This window comes from Temnothorax longispinosus, chromosome 4, assembly GCF_030848805.1.
Source record: "Temnothorax longispinosus isolate EJ_2023e chromosome 4, Tlon_JGU_v1, whole genome shotgun sequence".
NCBI classification, from domain to species: Eukaryota; Metazoa; Arthropoda; class Insecta; order Hymenoptera; family Formicidae; genus Temnothorax; species Temnothorax longispinosus.
The window spans coordinates 8,492,244-8,513,604 of record NC_092361.1 but is presented as its reverse complement, the minus strand read 5'-3'; the positions used below and the strand labels follow the sequence as shown (position 1 = coordinate 8,513,604).

Here is a 21,361-nt window from a genome sequence, read left to right as displayed (position 1 = left end):
AGATGCAGTGTTAATCCGCACAAGCAACAAAAAGCATGCTCAATTCTGTAACAAGAATTGCCCGAAGGCAGCTTGCGACAGAAATATGTTCGGTTAAAGCTGGAGCAACAGAACGGACGTGCACGCTGTACTCCCAACAAGCACCAGAAGAACGATTAGCAGCCAGACGTACGAAGAAGAGAGCATAGATGACCAGTACGTAAGAACAATCGTAGAGAGAGAGAAAGGCCGACCCGACAAGTACCCCAGACCGACGAGAGAGAGAGAGAGAGAGGAGAGAGAGAGAGAGAGAGAGAGAGAGAGAGAGAGGAGAGAGAGAGAGAGAGAGAGAGAGAGAGAGAGAGAGAGAGAGAGAGAGAGAGAGAGGAGAGAGAGAGAGAGAGAGAGAGAGAGAGAGAGAGAGAGAGAGAGAGAGAGAGAGAGAGAGAGAGAGAGAGAGAGAGAGAGAGAGCGATGAGAGAGACTATTTGCGTGTCTTATTACATATGTCCTCCGGGGCGAAGCCCGGGTAACCAGCTAGTAAATAATATATAAACCATCTTGCATACATTTTAATTAATATTAATTATCAGGGAATCAATTTTTTATTTACAGACCTCCAAGAAAAGTAGGTAAATCAGATGAAAGCAGATTAGTAGAAATATTGATACAATCAAATGCAGATGATACAAAAAGACTTCAAGAGATGGATGAAAGACAAAAAAGAGCAGAAGAAAGAGATATGGCTTTAAATACTAGTCTTAAACAGTTTTTAGACACTCAAGTATTGTATATGAATTTATTAATGGGACAACATAAGGATTCTAATTTATCTTCAAGTATCAGAACATCTCAGCGAGAAATAATAAATGATTCTTGCTACGAAGAAGTTCCACATAAATTATCCGCTATGTCAAAATTAAATAATCATAAAGAAGCTGAACTTGCATCAAGAAGCAAATGTTCTCCAAAAATTTTATCAAACAATATTCTTTTACAAAAAGTCAATTTTGTAAAGTCTTCTATTACAACTGACATAAATGAATCTATTTCAAATTCACTGTGTGCTGAAAAATCAAACCAACAGCTTTTTAATAAGGCAACCAATAAAAACAGAAATAAAAGTTCTGAATTTGCAAATTTAAATGTAAACAATAATACGGCTGCTTCATCAAACAAGTCATTTTCTCCAATACTTCCATCAATCGATAATAATCAAGAAGGCGTGAACTTGGAACAGGACCCTTCTAATACTTGTATAATTAAAAAGCCTTTTGCAAACTTAACAAATGTTAATTTTGAAGAATCTGGAGAACAGTATGAGCAAATTAATATAGATGAAAATAATGTTTTGGCGATTAAAAATAGAATTTTTCTTGAAAATAATATTGATGTAGAAGCACCCTTCACGGAATTGGAAAGGAACTGCAACAATAAAAGACATGTTACAGATATCAATAAATCTGAAGTGCAATCACATTTTACAACAAAAAAACGAGGCTTAGAAATAAAAGCCGAAATTTGTGGAAACTTTTCCCAAAAAGACATAAAAAAGAAAAAGGATGCTTTAACTTCTGGATTAAAGTCTGCTGCTATTCTTAAAGAAGATAATTTGAGAAATAAAGTTTCTTATCCAGAAAGTGCATCTTTTAATACTCAGGTACCAATAATAACAAAAAATACAACTGAAGGAATAGAATGTATTAATTCTTATAGTCGACCAGAACATAATATAAAACAGTATAAACCAGTTCTTTTGAAATTTAAAAAATAATTTTTGCGTATGTATAATATTTCTTACAAAATTAATTTTTTTTTATATATTATATTACGAATTAAAATTTCTATGCATATAGGCGAATTTTATAATTCATCGATTGATCAATCGCATTATGTGCAAAAGCAACATTGCTCTGTAAAAGCTGCATTTGCGTATAATGCGATTGATCAATGGATGAATTTAAAAACTTGTCCTATTTTATTTTTATTTTGTTTACATGTGTACATTTCAGGTACATACATAAATAAGCGTACAAAGCAAGTTTGTTTCAAAGTTTATATTTTTTCGTATTTGTGTTAAATATTTAATTTTGAATTATACATGTGTACATTTAATGTACATTTAATATAATATAATAAGCACAGTTTTGTTTCTTAAGATTTTATAATACGGAGGTAAAATAATTTTGTGATAAATGTAAGCTACATATGTTAAGTTCTTGTGATCTGACTTGTGATCTGAAGTATTTTTGTATGAAATGCTTGTATTCAAAGAATGTTACATTATTAAAGTTCAGTCTACAATGTAAACATTTTTTATTTATTACATAAAACGATACATCTATAAAACTAAATTTATATGTATATGTATATATATATGTATATGTATATATATATATATGTATATATATATATATATATATATATACTTTTTTTTATCGTTTTTTGCACAGTTGACGCGTAATATGATACTCAACAATAACGATTGTACGGATAATCGAATTTTGTTGGATTTGTCTCAAAGAGAAACAGCGATTCTCAAGCAAAATACTCGTCAGATTTATCGATCGTACAACTTTGCCCATCAGCCCAACAGTAATTTACCAATTTTCTCTGTGGGACGCCAAATTATATCCATAATTGCCACCAATTCTGTTGTTATCATTTGCGGTTCTACAGCTTCAAAGAAATCAACCCAAGTGCCACAAGTTATTTTTAACGACGCGTATGAAAAAAATCAACACTGTAACATTATTGGTAAGTTTCAATAGATGATTTTCATATGCATATTTTCTGCTGGAAGCATTCGGTAAAATATAATTTTTTATTTTATTGTCATTTTATATACAGTGTGTGTGTGTGTGTGTGTGTGTGTGTGTGCGTGTGTGTGTGCATGCGTGCGTGCGTGCGCGCGTGCGTGCGCGCGTGCGTGCGCGCGTGTGCGCGTGTGCGCGCGTGTGCGCGCGTGTGCGTGTGCGCGTGTGCGCGTGTGCGTGTGTGTGTGTGTGTGTGTGTGTGTGTGTGTGTGTGTGTGTGTGTGTGTGTGTGTGTGTGTGTGAGAGAGAGAGAGAGAGAGAGAGAGAGAGAGAGAGATACATGACATGTTTGTTTTGTATATCCTGCAGTAACACAGTCGAGACGCATCGCTGCTCGAAACAACGCGAAACGGGTTAGCGACGAGAGAGGGTAGTCTGTTGGTACACTTGTGGGATATGAAGTTGGCTTAATCAAGAAAATAAGCCGTGATACTCGCATAACGTATTGTACGCCGGATGTGCTTTTAAATAGGTTCACGAATAATAAGCATATGACGGACTATACTCATGTCATATTGGACCAAGTGTACGAACGCAGTATAGACATGGATTTCCTCATGCTTTTAATGAAAAAGTTGTCACGTACAAATTCTACGACAGTCAAAGTTATACTGCTCATGTCCACGACGAACAAAGCGAACAAATTTTCCATATATTTTTCAACGCTTGTAGAAAATCAACTTACACCCGCGCCCATCATCGATATACCCAACGGTGACAGTCCTTACGATATTTCTATATCGTACACGGACGAAATGGAAATTTTCGGTGGTAACGTTGTGACCGGAACAACGATTGATGATGTTAAAAATGAATTTATAGCCACTTACTACTTGGGCTGAATTATACGGTCGCCACTGTATTTTAAGGCTCAAATACAGAAACCTCTCGCTGTTGCTATGTCCCTTCCTTCCTTCCAGCTTAATGGCCGCCGTGTACTACGCCGCAGACGCGTTCAAGGTCGTCGACCACGCCTTTATGTAACGACGCGTAATCTCGGAACGTATGGATAGGAATTTCACTGGGATCGCGATTGAAATCACTTATTTTTGTAATAAAATAATTAACAATTTATTAATCTGCTCACTACAGCAATCTCCGTGTAGGAACGGACGCGTTCGCTCGATCGCGTGTATTCGTACGTCGAGTGTTGTCGAACCGCCGTCTCGCTTTCAGTAGTGTTTGAGGATTCAATATCCCGGATTGCGCAATCGCTTCTAACAATCTCTCTCGATAATAACTCACGCTAACAGCGCAAGCAATCAACGGGATAAGTCGGCCGGATACGTGTTTAATCACGCAAATTCTACGCCACGTAATCGCGCAACGGACTATCCGCGATGAAATATCACACGCGCTTATCGTAGGCGGTAAACGGAATAAGCAAGCCAAAGTCGAATTTGTTACGCGCGACGCTGGTACGTGTCGACGCTTCGATATCTCACGGCGAACTGTCCACGAGGGACGGGTGTGGTTCTCCCACCTTAGCGCGACGCATGCGCCATGATGCGCAAACGGGCGCGAATGTCTGCTATTGGCTAGTCGTGCCATCGGTGTAGCTGGTACGACTCCTCAAACACTAAAAGTGTAACTATTCGTGTGCCGAGTCGTTCGCGTTGACTCGGCATCTACACTTTTAGCGAGATGCCGCTCCTTTAGGTGCAAAGACGCGAATTGGCTATCGCCCGCGCGTGAACCAATCGCGCCGCTGCACAGCGAATCTTCGCGTAAGCGGACTTAGAGTCACTAGGCTCGCACCGAGTGACTCTCCACGTATGAAAGTCATTTCAACAAATCCTTACGAAACCAGGTAAGTATGCGTTAAACGCAATTTTAATTAATCTTTTTCTTTTTCTTTCAGGTGTCCCGGATCGTTTGAGGAATCGTCTCATTTGGTGTCACCGGCGGTGATCAACGGTAAGTATAAAATTAAGGTAAGTATAATAAGAGCGAATTAACTATCGCATGCATAATGAATAATACATAAAATGTCTTCATAGTGTCAGGGAAAGTTAAAAAGTTATCAAATTAAAGAATACAATATCAAAATGGCTCAATTCCGTGCCAAAGTGTAAAAGTTACGTAAAAGTGTAGCAGTGTAAATCAAAATGAGCATAATTGCAATAAGGTGTAGTAAAACAAACGTGCGCCTGGAATGAATCCATTTGGCTCTAAATGAAATATCGAAGTTATAAAAGTGTAATAGAGTGTAGTTCGGTGTAGAACCCTCGCTGGTTCGGTTCGCACGCTCGCTGGTAACGCGCTTGTGTATAAAGTGTAGGAAAGTGTATCAAAGTGTAATAAAAGTGTAACGCCTATGTTGGCTCGTATCGCACGCTCGCTGGTAACGCGCTCAAGTGTAAAGTGTAGAAAAGTGTAGGAAAGTGTAAGAAAAGTGTAACGCCTATGTTGGCTCGTGTCGCACGCTTGCTGGTAACGCGCTCAAGTGTAAAGTGTAGAAAAGTGTAGGAAAGTGTAGCGAAGTGTATCACCTCTATCGGTGTCGTTTTCATGCTATTCTCTCAGCGCTACGAGTGTAAAAAGTGTAATGGTGTGTCGCAAAGGTGTAGGTATGTCATTTCCCTGCGGGATCGTTTAAAATCATTATGTATGTCGTGAATAATGTAAACAGAACGAAAACTAAGTACGGATCTGGAAAATTGATAATTAACGGTACGAATATTATCGTAACGACCACTAGGTATTCCGAAAACTTCATGCTTGATTGTTTCTACGGTAAGTAATAGGATTGTGAACCGGCTTTATGCGAATACACTAGCAGTAGGATCGAAACTATCGCTATCGCGAACAAAATGAATATGAAAGCTAATACAACTATTCGGAACTTGTCCGAGTCCATCGTCTAAACTAAATCAATGCCCTCTGGCTTAATATCGCGTGTAACGACAGGTGAATGACTGGATTAATGTGTAAGGATATATAAAAAGGGTTTATTTCTATGTGTTGTCACAATTGTAGTGTGTAAGTGTGAAAAGTGTAAAGAAGTGTAATAATCGTAGCCGTGCTACTTCATGCAATAAAGATATATAAATCAAAATGAATAATATAATATCGAATAATCACACGAGAGATGTGAACCCTGCTTAAAACTATAAGTGTGTTCTTGACATAAAATGAAAAAATAAAAATGTATCTGTATAAAAATTCAAATAAAATAATAGCAAAATAGTCAATCTTTAACGAAACAAGAACCACTTGTTTAGAGTTGCGTGAACTCCATGACCTGCGACTGGGCTGAGTCCGGCTGCTGCCCCTTCTGCACTTCTGCACGTCCGGGTTATCCAGCGGGCTGTGAGCCCACCTCCAACAGCCTGCTCACCTCCTCGTCGGCTCGTTGGGTCAGTATCTCCGCGATGAGTTGGCTGTCGGCCTCGCAAAGACCGCTGTCAAGCTCCCGGGTTACCTGGCTGCACTGCTCAGGTACGGGTGTAGCCGCCCTCGGCTCCTTCTGCTCCCTGGTGATGTTGTTCCTTGCCTGCGACATGTCCAAGGTCTCCAGGCTCGGTTTGCGACTGATCTGGGGAACGGACGTTTTAACGTACGGTTCCAACGTGAGTATACATTTTTTTACTCGACTAAAAGTACAGTTAAAGAGTGATGGTTTTTAAAAACCAGACGCGTGTTATTGTTAGCTGTTTCACAAAAATGAAAGTAAGAGAAAATTATGTCAAATTTGAATTGTCAATAGAAAAGATGTCAATAGGTGTTCGAGAGCGCGCGGTGGCGCGAGGAAACGCGAGGTAGAAGACGACCATAAAAAAAGGGAACAAGCACAGAATTGAAAAAAACAAATATTTTCGAAAATGTATAATGTACAGTTATTTACAGTCTTTTTCTTTTAGCCAAGGAAGCCGTGAAGCGCGCACAGAGGCTACGGCGAGCAACGCGGCGAAAGCGTGTTCGAAACGCGGAATAACGAAAGGCGGTATGCAAAGCGGCGTACGAAAAGCGGTTTTTTATGATCTGCGAGCGAAATCGGTTCCGCGGCGCAGCGGCGGTCCTTTTAACACCTCCGAGGCGAAACTCCCTCCCTGCAGATTTCCCAGAATTTCGGGAAGGTGATTGGCCGTCGGAGTCCCGCGTCATGGAGCTGACGTCACCTGTTTTCGAGTGCGTTGTGTATAGCATGGATCGTTTCTTTGTTCTAGCGTTGTTGTTTGACTTTATTATCGATAACAAAGTTAAAGTTTCTGGAAAGTTAATCCTGAAAGATCCATGCTATACCGAATATCCCGTGACAATTCTTGAGCGGCATTTCACGCGAATATTAATTTACTCAATTTACTGCAAGCGTGCATGTGCTGACATGCAGCCGAACGCGACTTCGTCGCGATGCTAGTTATCGCGATCTCAAACAAGGAATATTTATTTCTAAATTAGAGGGTGCACAATTGCAAACATTTCCAAACTAACATTAATATAAAAATTAAATATTTACCAAAATTATAAAAATGATGTCAAAAATCTCTCTTTATGTAACACGCGATAAAAAATATGGATAATAAATGTAACTCTTTTTTTCTTCTTTTTCCTAATTTCGGCGATTAATAGAGAAAAGCAATCGCATAGGAAATATATTGTATCTTTTTCAACAGATCCCTACAGTAGACGAGGAACCAAGATTCACGACTGAGATAGCGGAGTTTGCCGCGCGTATCATATGCACTTTCGACACGATTGACAATGAGGAGAATGACGACAAAAGCAGAGCCACTGTGCTAGTATTTCTACCGGGATTTGACGAAATTGAAGAATTACGTACCACATTATTATTGTTAAAACCCAAAAATGCAAATTGGGATGTAATTAGTTTACATTTTTCCATATCGACCGAAAAGCAGAAAAATATATTTAAAAAGCCACCCAAAAATTATCGACGTATCGTACTATCGACAAACATTGCTGAAAGCAGCATTACCGTGCGCAATGTTAAATACGGTATGTATCGTCGATCAATCGTCGAGACTGTGAATAATATTTCTTCGTCAGACTAATTATATCTATGAATTTATTCTACTCATCTACAGGTATATAATTTTTACTTTTTTTTCAGTGATTGATTTTTGCATGACAAAACTTGTCATCACCGAGTCCGGAAGCAATTATCGATGTTTGCAACTTTGTTGGGCAAGCAAATCAAATTGTCAACAACGTGCTGATCGTACGAGTCGCGTGATGAACGGTAGGGTATACAGAATGGTACCAAGAGCATTTTACGAGGTGAATATAAATTTTACACCGAAATCAATTGACCTTAATCTTTTGCAGAATATGTAAATCACATTATCTTGAAAATTGCAGAATGTGCTGCCGGAAGATTCTCAGCCGGAAATGCTCAGGGCCTCACTCGAAAATGTCATCCTCAGAACGAAAGTGCTGGATATGGGCAAGCCCGAGGCTATTTTAGCTTTAGCTCTGGATCCACCCAATCTCAGCGATATACAAAAGTCTATATTATTATTGAAGGAAATTGACGCGTTGACCAATAATAGGGATGAATCGGAACACAACGATGGAAACTTGACGCCCTTGGGTTGCCTAATGGTCAATCTCCTCCCGTTGTTGAGCATACGCGTGACAAAGTTGATTGTTCTGGGCCATCTTTTCGGGGTTTTGTCAGACGCGATTATTCTCGCAGCTATCATGACTATTAAGGATATATTCAATATCGATGCGAAATCGATATATCGCAAAAAGCTGCATTGGGCCGCTAATTCCGAAAGCGATAGCATAGCATGCATGCATGCGTTTCAATTCTGGCAAAATGAAAAGGCATATGGCCACATAAACAATCCTGACGAGGAAAAAATATGGGAGCGACACTATGGTCTTCGCGTGAGTTCGCTATGCGAAATTGATACCTTTATACGTGAAATAACGCAAAAGCTACGCACGTTCGGTATAACAGAAACTATGTGTTCCGAGAAAAATAGCTGGTCAAACCTCGATATCGATCGTAATTTTGTATTGAAATTTATAATTGCCGGTGCATTTTATCCAAATTATTTCACCAAAATCCCATACAACGTAAATACTCGCAAACGGGATATAGAGAAGACGTTGAGTAATCGCGATCCGACGACGACGGTTGTCTTACACGACTGGCCGTCAAAACACCCCGGATCACTGTACTCTAAGAGATTTTGGGAGATCTTTGGACAGCAGATGAAACTCAAAAATCCGGAGAACATAATTGTGTCTTTTGACGAGTCGAACCGCGTTTATATCCAACATGAGCCAAAGAATCGCGCACCGGACGATTACACTTTTGTTCGAGATTGTGTCAAGATGCGGCATTGTCAAAACAAAATCAAGATAAAATTATCGAGCGAGACGAGCGAAACGACGGCTCGTCAACGAGCCGATGATGACTTTTGGCTCATGGAGGCCTACGAAAGATTTATGTCTCAACCTTCCAATCCGAAGGAATCACCGTCGTTGTGGTGCGAACGATATATATCGGCGGACGAAAAGCCATATCCATCACATTTGTCGAAAAAATCTGAATATCGATCTAAAATGGTAAAATTACAAGGCCCCTTTTCGCCGATAGAAGTTCGCTTGACCCATATGGCGACGGTGCCAATGACGAAAGAACGAGGACCAAAAGTGATATCTGTAAAGTCAACATCGGTAAACTCCGTTCTACTTGACACCTGTCCGGCGAGTCCGAAAGGATTTTTCCTAGTGGCGCAAACAATTTCCCGAGATACCAACAACCCGTTGCATTTGATTCTACAAAACACAACTCTCTTGCCCGCTACGCCGCCCGGTCTCGCGTCGCTTGTCCCTTTAATTTTTACGCCGTACATGGAATTGCGACGTAGTCCGGTGGGCACTCGTTACACGGGCGCTCTATGTGGATTGGGATATGATCGCACGACGCAGGAGAGCTTGCTTCCGGATCACGATTTGGAAATTAAATTTGACGTAGAGATCAAGATGAACGACTTGCGAATGGTACGTTTAATATTTAATTTTTCTTTCCAATTACAATACATTCGGATATATTTTATCCGAAGCGTTTCATTAGTTTGTAATTGTAAAATCAACTACACGCACGCACACATTTTAATGCATCCTTTAAATTATCATACAAATCTTTTGTCAACAGATTAACAAGCTTCGTCATTGGATGAACGTTGGAATGAAATTAATAAATACATCTGAAACTGTAGACTTTGACGACGAGGTTGATCGTGAAACGCCTATAAATTGTCAGAATCAAATTAAAAATGCGTTCAAATGTCTATTGTACATCAAAAATCGTAAGGAAATGGAACCATCAACAGTTCCAGTCAGCAATTTCAATCAATGGAATCTATACGACGAGACTCTATTTCTCGTGCCTATACGGAAAATTGACAATAAAAATGACATATATTGTTTGCACAAGGCGTTAGAATTAACAAAAAATACGAAGGAGGAGGAAAAACTCGAGGAAATGGTCGAGCATTTGTTAGAATTGAAGGCTTTGGCTCATCCGTAAGTGTATCTTGCATTTGGAAACCTTACACTTTATTAATCGTCATCTAGCGATTTGGCAAAAATATGAAATCATATTTTTGTAAATTAAACCTTTTTCAACGTGTGTATTGTCTATATATATTTGACGTTGAAAACGCTTTATGCTATGTCATTCCTATATTCACATACTTTGTATAGTGTCAGTTGTCGAAATTATTAATAATGTACATAACGTTAATTATATTTAAAAAAAAGGTAAAAAAAGGCGCCAAGTACACGCATAGTAGTGTATATGTTGTTACCTCGAAAAAAAAAGAAAGTGGTAGTATTATACATCGAAAAAACCTAAGTAACAAGTGGTAGACGCGTAATTTTTATATCTCGAAAAATCTTGAAAAAATCTAAGCAGTAGTATCTTTATTTCCGAAAAATTAAACCCAAAGTGATCTATCAAGACACATCACAAAATTATGTTACCTTATCAAAAAGAAGAGTCGCGCTTCAAGTGATCTATTACAATTACAAAAAAGAAATGATATCTCTTTAAATTACAGCGCCAATTACAGAAAGAACATATATATTGCCTCAAAAAATAATTGTTGCACTACTTTGAAAAATCTTTACATTGTGTCAATTAGAAAAGAATGTATAACAATTTTATAAGATTAAAAAATTTTATTTAAATTTAACAAGGGAATACAAGATATTTAAATACAAAGTTTACATGTGTATTTTTTAGTGGTCACAAATAATTACAGAGGTAACAGTACAAAATAAAATATTTTATTAAAATACATAAATTTTTCTTGTAAAAAAACTTGGCGCTGCTAGACCTCGAAATTTTAAATATTTACTTAATGATAAGCCGCATTATCCGCCGTCCGCGTCGTCACGCACACCCATATCACTCACTCGCACGCATCCACGCTGATAATCATTTAATATTACTCTCATCGCATTATTTTCTGAATTATTTTTATTTATTGTTGTCCTTATTTATTTAAAATTTCGAGGTCTAGCAGCGCCAAGTTTTTTTACAAGAAAAATTTATGTATTTTAATAAAATATTTTTATTTTGTACTGTTACCTCTGTAATTCTTTGTGACCACTAAAAAATACACATGTAAACTTTGTATTTAAATATCTTGTATTCCCTTGTTAAATTTAAATAAAATTTTTTAATCTTATAAAATTGTTATCATACATTCTTTTCTAATTGACACAATGTAAAGATTTTTCAAAGTAGTGCAACAATTATTTTTTGAGGCAATATATATGTTCTTTCTGTAATTGGCGCTGTAATTTAAAGAGATATCATTTCTTTTTTGTAATTGTAATAGATCACTTGAAGCGCGACTCTTCTTTTTGATAAGGTAACATAATTTTGTGATGTGTCTTGATAGATCACTTTGGGTTTAATTTTTCGGAAATAAAGATACTACTGCTTAGATTTTTTCAAGATTTTTCGAGATATAAAGATTACGCGTCTACCACTTGTTACTTAGGTTTTTTCGATGTATAATACTACCACTTTCTTTTTTTTTCGAGGTAACAACATATACACTACTATGCGTGTACTTGGCGCCTTTTTTACCTTTTTTTTAAAAAAGGTAATTTTGTACGGATATCACGCCTTTTTGTAGTATTATGCATTTTATAAACAGTATGTACAGGGTAAAGCTATTTGGAGGTATAATACTACCACTTTGTTTTTTTCGAGGTAACAACATAACAGGGTAACAACATAATACATATACACTACTATGCGTGTACTTACCGCCTCCTTTTACCTTTTTTTTTAAAATGTGTATACACATAATAAAAATGCGGAATTATTTTTGTCAGACATAATTTTAATTCATCCAATTTTTATTATGTCAAGACATAATTTTAATTCATCCAATTTTTATTATGTCTAGACATAATTTTAATTCGTCCAATTTTTATTATGTCTAGACATAATTTTAATTCAGCGAATTTTTATTATGTCTAGACATAATTTTAATTCTGCCGCTAGGGAATTTTTAAGTCGATTCTTATGAAGTAAGCTTGAATTCGATGTCTAGGTGTCCCATGTTGCCGATGACGAGGTCCACATAGTGCGCTTCATAGTTTTCGGTATCCAGGTGTATTAATACCTTGAATTCGATGTCCACGTGTTCCAGGTTGCCGATGACGGGTTCCAGATAGTGCGCTCTATAGTTTTCGGTGTCCAGGTGTAATAATACGTTGAATTCGATGTCTAGGTGTCCCACGTTGCCGATGACGAGGTCCACATAGTGCGCTCCGTAGTTTTCGGTGTCTACGTGTATTAATACCTCGAATTCGATATCTACGTGTCCTACATTTAGATTTAATGTTATTAATACACCTAGACACCAAAAACTACGAAACGCACTATGTGGACTTCGTCATCGGCAACCTGGGACACGTAGACATCGAATTCGAGGTATTATTACATCTAGACACCGAAAACTACGGAGCGCGCTATCTGGACCTTGTCATCAGCAACCTGGGACACCTAGACATCAATTTCTAGATATTAATACACGTAGACACCGACAACTACGGAGCGCACTATGTGGACCTTGTCATCGGCAACCTGGGACACCTTATAGACATCGAATTCAAGGTATTAATACACGTAGACACCGAAAACTACGGAGCTCACTCTCTAGACATTGTCATCGGCAACCTGGGACACCTAGACATCGAATTCAACGTACGATTACACCTGTACACCGAAAACTATGAAGCGCATTATCTGGATCCCGTCATCGGAAACCTGGGACACGTGGACATCAAATTCAAGGTATTAATACACGTAGACACGAAAAACTACGGAGCGCATTATGTGGACCTCGTCATCGGCAACCTGGGACACCTAGACATCGAATTCAAATTACGATTACACCTGGACACCGAAAACTATGAAGCGCACTATTTGGATCCCGTCATCGGCAACCTGGGACACGTGGACATCGAATTCAAGGTATTAATATACGTAGACACCAAAAACTACGAAGCGCACTATGTGGACCTTGTCATCGGCAACCTGGGACACCTAGACATCGAGTTCAACGTACGATTACACCTGGACACCGAAAACTATGAAGCGCACTATCTGGATCTTGTCATCGGCAACCTGGGACACGTGGACATCGAATTCAAGGTATTAATACACGTAGACACCGAAAACTACGGAGCGCACTGTGGACCTCGTCATCGGCAACCTGGGACACGTAGACATCGAATTCAACGTATTATTACACCTGGACACCGAAAACTATGAAGCGCACTATCTGGATCTTGTCATCGGCAACCTGGGACATGTGGACATCGAATTCAAGGTATTAATACACGTAGACACCGAAAACTACGGAGCGCACTGTGGACCTCGTCATCGGCAACCTGGGACACGTAGACATCGAATTCAACGTATTATTACACCTGGACACCGAAAACTATGAAGCGCACTATCTGGACCTCGTCATCGGCAACCTGGGATACTTAGACATCGAATTCAAGCTTGATTCATAAGAATCGACTTAAAAATTCCCTAGCGGCACTTTCTGCCAAGCGTAGAGAACCTTCTTTTCCGGCAGCGGTGGTAATACGATGTAAGGATACGAAATCTCTCCAGATAAACATGAAGGAATTGACTCAATATATATTATATAAGTATATACCTAATTTACCTAAAATACCTAAATAGAAATCTTACTCCTGACCGATAAGTCTATCGACCTAATTTCGAAATACGCGCGCGATATCGAAACTGGCGATACCTGCGCCGCCAGCGTCGAAAAAGTGAAAGTGACGTTTCTGATTATGACGTCATCATACAAGAACGTCGGCGTTAGAAGTATACGTATCTTAAAAATAAATTTTCACATTTGGACTTTGCGTCGCAATATCTCCGCTCGTAGGGCACGTAGCGGAATATTATGAGAGAAACCCCCCCCTAATTGGACCCCAAGCTATCGATCAAGCCTACTTAGAACTTGATCCGTTCACTCGTTATCGAGATCTCAACATCTCGGGTACTTGCAACCCGTCACGTCGCGTAAAAGAGTCACGGTCGGTCTCGCTCCGCGTGTACTTGGCGCGAGACACTACCGTGTCTCTTGATATAGATTTTCAAAAATTGGCACAATGTGAATATCCAAATGACACACAGTATATTGGAATGAAATAAAATATTGTCTCGTTATCGGCACATTTGCATGCGATAAAATTTAAACCATTCTTTCATTCTCTCTCCTCTCTCCCAACTTTAAAAACATTTAATAATCAATTTTTGATTTATATCCCATTGAATTTGAATCATTTCAAATATATAGATATAAACACAATATTCTTTATATTGAAATATATATTACATATGACACTAATATTTTATCGTTTCTGCGCGTACAGAGACCCATGTGAGGCGACTTTTGTAACTGTTTGTTGCAAACTGTGTGAAGCAGAGATAAATGGTATCGTCAATCTTCGCGCACATTTATGCTCAATACAACATACAACGAAACTACAAATGTTTTCTACGCCCAAGGAATTTGGAGAAAATCTATTGACATTTATGGAAATACTCGACTGTAATATAACGAGTAAATTATAAATTTCCATTTAATTATCTTTTTTTATTTTGCGACTATGTTGCGAAAAATATTTTGTATGCGATATCGTATATTTTTATTTATGCCAATGCAATACCAAAAATAAGTTTATTTTGCGATTAAAGTACAATTGGTTAATTGCGTTTTATATTTAACAAATCATTGTAAATGTATTAGCAAGAAAAAATAATTTTTTTTTTGAAATTAAAGAAAAACATTTGATAGCTATATCGTTTTTTTTTATTTTATTTTTTTTTTGACAATATAAAAGAATATTTTAATTTGTATTAGTTTTATAAACTTTTACGTATATGTATATAATTTTAACATGTAGGAATAAATTATTTTTTTTGTCTATAATATTGACTTTTTTTATTCTTGTCTCACAATTGAACCTTTTTTTTGTACAATAAGGTTTTCAAATTAACTTTCCGATTTAATTAAAGTGTGAAATAAAATTTTTAAAACTACAATTTTCTCATAAATTTATCATACATAATAATTGTCACATGCTATGCTCTCTGAGATTGCTCACATCATATTATATCGTCGAACCAAGCCACGTGCGCACAACGATTCAACGTTGAATTTACTTTGTTATCGTGAGCTATGCACATATACATTAAAACTTTATGTAATACGTGACATGTGCATGATGTTTACTGTAAATTTTGCAAACAGCTTTATTCGCGCGCGATAATTCTAGAGTACAAGTACAAAAATGTTTTATCGCGCGTGCACGTGTATACATATGTATACATACATATATATATTTGGCGATATATTCTTTTTCAATCATAATTAATTCGAAAATGTCACTTAATCTTTAAGCATTCTGCACTCGTAATGCTTGGTGTAGCTTAAATTTCGCAACTTTTTTTTTTGTATTATACGTCTCAATTTCTAAATTTAATCTCTCTCTTTCCTTCTCGCACGCGCGCGCATACGAACGAAACTACATATTACACACGTTGACATATCACGTATCAATCGCACGTTGCGAACCACGTAATTTTTCTCTCGCGTGGCGCTTTTTCTCAGCAATGTTTTTGTGATTCGTCAGACACCATTTACCATTCTAATTGTGACAAAAATTCGTCGTCCGGGTTACACCTGCAATCGTTGATAAAATAACTTAGCAAAGTGGTTGAATTTTCAACGTTACGTTTCACAATTTACTACTGTACATGCATTTCATTTCTTTATTCGAATCACTACTACTACTACTACTACTAATAATAATAATAATAATACTACTACACTACTACTATTACTACTACTAACTACTACTACTACTACAAGACGACATATTGTCGTAAAACGGCGGGAAACAATCGTTGCGTTTGTAACGCGCATTACGCGTTTCGCAAGATTTTACATCAGTGATGCACCGCTATTGTGACAAGTATCGTTTTTTCGCTCGCTATTAACAAACTATCGTCGATTCCTCATTTATATTCATGTTTCTCATTTGCAAGTCGTACCGCTGATTTTTACCATTTTGCAAAAGACAATGATGATGGACAAGGATAGATATGGTTATAGGTTATGTTGCATTCATTACAGTTAATCTTTTTCCATAAGCTTTTATTTTCTGTTCCAATTGCACGATATTGTTCTTACATGTTGTCCCTAGGTCATGCCGGTCTATTTTTGTTGATATATTTATTGCGAACTTTTTATATAAAACAAATATTGTTGTAACGAAAAAGAAAAATATTAATTATTTTTTTCCTTTTCGATATAAATTCGACCATAATGTAGATTTTGATGCGTACTTTAATTCCAGAAAAGAATATTGCATTTCCATAAAGGCAATTAAAAGATTTGTGCTAAGAAAAAAAAACCAATTTGGATGATTGTTTTGGGATCCTCTTTAAGTGGGGATGTTAAAGTGACTCAATTACCGGTAATTACAGTCAAGGGTCTAATTTTGAAACGGCTTTATAGATTGCAAAATTTCTTTACAGAAGTAAAATATAGGTATTAATGAAGGATTGGAATGTAAAATAATTAGTAGTACCCGGAAAAAAATTAAAAATGCCGTTACTTTATTTTCTAATATAAACAATTGTACAAGTAATATGTACGAAATGAAATGTTTTCACCCTTAGGAAGATGTACACAAACAATAACGTACCTTTGAACGTGAAATTAAAAGTCTGGAATAAAAATTGATATGTTTGAAGAATGTATAACCTATAATCATGTCTATCCTTGTTTATCATTGTTTTGTCCATACAAGGACAGATACAGAATTTGGTCGATAATACAAATTGCTTTAAAATCTACTCAAGATGATTCTAAAACCGTGATCCTAACCGGTTTTTTCCAGGTTTTATTTTCGCATTAATTCTTTAATTGGCTTTATAAAAATGAAAAATTCCTGTCTAGAATGTAATTACGTATTAAAATATAGATCATGATAATTGAATTTATATGTGGTGGTTGTCACGTATAACAAAAAGTATTTCGTTTTTTTGTCGATATAAATTCGACCACCATGACTTAAATTTTCATGCGTACGTAAAATCTAGATATGAATTTTGCATTTCTATAAAGCCACGTAAAAGAATAGTGCAAGGAGAAAAAACTTGTAAAAAACCAGTTAGGATTACGGCTTTAGCATCACCTTAAGGTAATGTTAAAGCTGTTTGTAATACCTACACTCGTTTTTAACAATATTTACCATGTATAAAAAATGTCCAATTTGTTGGAAAATGAGGGTGCAAGTCCATTCGATAAACTAAGGAATTTCATACCGTTTGTAGAATTTGGCTAAGACTGTAAACAAAAAAATTGAAAAAAAAGTACGATAATGTACCACGTAATTGTACTTTTTTTCCAACTTTTTTGTTTAAAGTCTCAGTCAAAATCTACAAACAATATGAAATTTCTTTTACCGAATGGACTTGCATCCTCATTTTCCAACAAGTTGTACATTTTTTATACATGGTAAATATTGTTAATAACGTTTGTAGGTATTACAGACAACTTTAACATCACTTTGGGGTTTTTATAGTGGCAGTGCACTCTGTACACCAGTGCACACTTTAACTCACATTTCATTTATTACAAATTTCTCGAGAAAAAATGCAAAAGCTTGCTGTTTAGGGCACTATAGGTGAACTTTCTGATTAAAAATATCTCATATGGAATAACATTCATTCGATATTTTGGCTAATTTCTTATTATTTGTAATTTTTTCCCATAATTAGAAAAATGTAGTCAAAATATCAAATGACTCTTGATTCATTTAGAATATTTTTAATCATATTAGTTTATCTGCAGTGCCTTAAACAGCCTGATTTTGCATTTTTGTTCATAAAAATTTATAATTAAAATACGAGTTACAGTGTTCGCTTGATGCATAAAATGCATTGCCACTGTAGGAGCCCCTTAACGCTAGAATTATAAATATATATGATATAATGCTACTGTTTTTCATATTTTTGATCTTTTTCTTTTAGATTGAGAGACACGATGACGACCCACGATAATTTGTCATTATGGGAGAGTTGTAATCGATATCCCCATGTTGACAGAGTGTCCGTAGTAGGAGCGAAAGAAGAAAATAGTGTTGACTTTGTTTATCAATTTGCCAGCAAGAGATTTGTTCCCGACGATCACGGAAGTCTTAGCATATTTCATACTGCTCCTGACATAATTGGGCCGCCAAAATTTCAACGTTATGGACAAACAGTTGATTTACCAATCTCATTTACTGAATTTTATGTATGTATATTTTCCAATGTACTACCTACATCTTCTCCGTTATACTAGTTTTGTACAAAAAATAAAAACGCGTTTATATACACATGTTACGCGTTACAAGATTTTGAGCACTATTTGATAATTTTCAATTTTTTCCACCGATAGATGATTAGAGACGGTACTGGTGTTTCAATATCTCCGTGGCGAAATAAGGATATTATGAGACCGTTACATAAACAATTTAGACATTCCGATTATCATGCGATGAATGATAAAAGATATATCGGTATGTATAATATTTAAATTAATAATGAGATATTGCTTGTGAGGATAATGTCATATACTTTTGCACAAGAGACATGAGAGTAAATGTAATTATATTTTCTCCATTTACAGATATCGAGTTTCACGAGGCTGTATATCCAATTAGGGTCTGCATTTACGAAATATGCAAGCCTGGAAGCGTACGTCAAATTTTAGCTCAAGATTCTAATGGGTCGTGGCATGAATTGTGGAACGTTTCTCGTCATCAGCCTTTCCTATATATTCCACCTCCGCAATCAAGATTATTTTCTCTACCGTTGTCGTCGCCATCGTGTACAATAAAAACTAAAATGCTCAAAATAGTGTTTGAGGGCAGTTGGCAGATCTCTTATACAAAACTAGACGCCGTGATGCTCATCGGTACATCGAAATTGATCCATTCAAGAAATCCCAATGAAAGTTTACCGGATATAATAAAGAGAATTAGCTCCATGTACTATCCACATTACGACGACGTTTATAATTTTACGGCAGATTTAAATAGCGTGCATTTGGATATAGCTTATCTGCAAAAGAATTTTCACCATTATTGCAACATTTCTAATAGGTATGTGTATTACATTATTTTCCAAGATTTGGTCAATATGTAAATTTTTTTTTCACAACATCTCGACGTCAAATGTCGACCTCCATGCTTGTAGAGAAAGAGAGAGAGAGAGAGAAAGAGAGAGAGAGAGGCGAGAGTGGTCATTTCGTGCCAGGACCGCATAGCGAGCGGAAAATGATGATTTTCCTTCCGCTAAACGAGGACAAAAGTAATCATTTTCCGTCCGCCATGCCATCCCGGCGTGAAATGGTCATTCTCGCCCTCCCCTCTCTCTCTCTACAGGCATGGAGGTTGATTTCTCCGTAATGATATTGTGAGGAATATCGTGTGCACCAAGGGACGAAAGTAGCGTTTTCCAGACGAGTATAAAGTTTGCCTCCCTTGGTGTTTACTATACTATTTTATCCCCATCTATATAATGATGATTATTATTATTTGTCATTCAACTACATTTGCAGCAATGTAATAGCGAGTGTTTCTCATGACAATCATGTGAGGCGTGAAAAAGTGCCCGAGGAGATAATTCCTGGTTACGCGCAACCTCTCGGACACAGATATTCGCGTCGTATTTTATTGAAAGCATATCAGACTAATGCCAATAAGCGTTTAAAGCGCTCGTCGAATGAATCCACGGAGCCGTCGTCATCATTGTCAAGTTGCAGTATATCTGCGCTTCCTGTAAATATTCTCCAAAACGTCACGTTCTCATCAGATTATTGTAAAATGTCATCTTGAGGGTTAAAATTACATATTTTTCATTTCTTTGTAGGACGAAGTACTATTAATGATATTTAAATACTTGGATTTGACAATGTTATGCCGCATAAGTCGTGTAGATAAACGTTTCAATGATTTAGCACGAGACCCTAAACTATACACAAGTTTAAAGATGCGATGGATTCATGATTCTAACGAATATATGAACGATATATTGCGTTACTTTACACCTAGATGTAAACAATTGCGACAATTAGATGTCACAGGATGCACATTTGCAATTGATAATATGACAAGCTTTCTCCATACGTGCGGCAGTCATTTAACGCATTTGAGATTAAACGATGAGTGTTTGACGTCGATAGTTCGAACAAATAGCAGTACCATCGTGAAACTTGTTTTACATAACATTCCGGAGACGTGCACAAATTTGAAAGGTAAATATATGTGCATATAATATATGTACATAATTGTCAAGATTATTGTGATAAATTGTTTGACATAATTTGTAGTGCGAATTTTTTTTTTTTAGAATTGGATCTTAGTCATTCCGTCATAAACGATGCAGATTCGTTGTATCTTGAAGAGCTAAATAATTTGGAACATTTAAATCTTTCCAATACTAATGTAAGGATGGAACGTATTTGCAAAATATTGCAAAATAATCCACTGATGCGTGAGTTATCGGTGGACCGTATAAACGATGCAATTTTAAGAGTTGGGAACGTCGTGTCGCAACTTGGAAGTAATATGTTCAACACTGTGTCCGTATAATGTTACGTCTCGGGGTATTAATGCTCTCGCCAGTTGTAAGAAGTTACAAAAAGTGAAATTTGATCTGTAAGTATGTGTGTGTGTGTGCTACATTTTTTTGTTGAAACGCATATTGATATATATATATATTTTTTAATTTGTTTGTTTTTTTCGGCCAGGCATATTGCGATGAATTATATAAATTTTTGTCGTGGCACACACAATTGTATACTGGATTAATTTGTAAAATATTTGTTACAGATGGTATTATTTTAATTCAATTATTGACGATAGCTTATTTGATGTAATTTCCCAATGTCAAAACTTGAAAGAAGTTTATTTGTCTTGGGTTTTTCTCACTAATCATCAATTGGACGTACTAGCGCGGTGCAGGAACCTGGAAA

General features: G+C 36.7%; 2 protein-coding genes across 2 annotated transcripts in view; both read left to right on the top strand.

Annotated features, from left to right (window-relative positions):
* LOC139811651 (uncharacterized) overlaps positions 1 to 2,187 on the top strand; it is a 5,128-nt gene extending 2,941 nt beyond the window's left edge. Inside the window, exon 5 of the mRNA XM_071775974.1 lies at positions 595 to 2,187. Coding sequence (XP_071632075.1) covers positions 595 to 1,753 — 1,159 coding nt within the window. The 3' untranslated portion in view covers positions 1,754 to 2,187. The remainder of the gene's footprint in view (positions 1 to 594) is intronic.
* A 257-nt stretch (positions 2,188 to 2,444) lies between these two features.
* On the top strand, positions 2,445 to 20,978 carry LOC139811519 (ATP-dependent RNA helicase TDRD9-like). Its single transcript, XM_071775787.1, is given in 10 exon segments — positions 2,445 to 2,736; positions 3,105 to 3,574; positions 7,412 to 7,754; positions 7,870 to 8,036; positions 8,118 to 9,776; positions 9,931 to 10,301; positions 14,703 to 14,893; positions 19,013 to 19,487; positions 20,439 to 20,641; positions 20,737 to 20,978. Coding segments are annotated over 10 exon segments (4,413 nt in total).
* Positions 20,979 to 21,361: the final 383 nt, after the last annotated feature.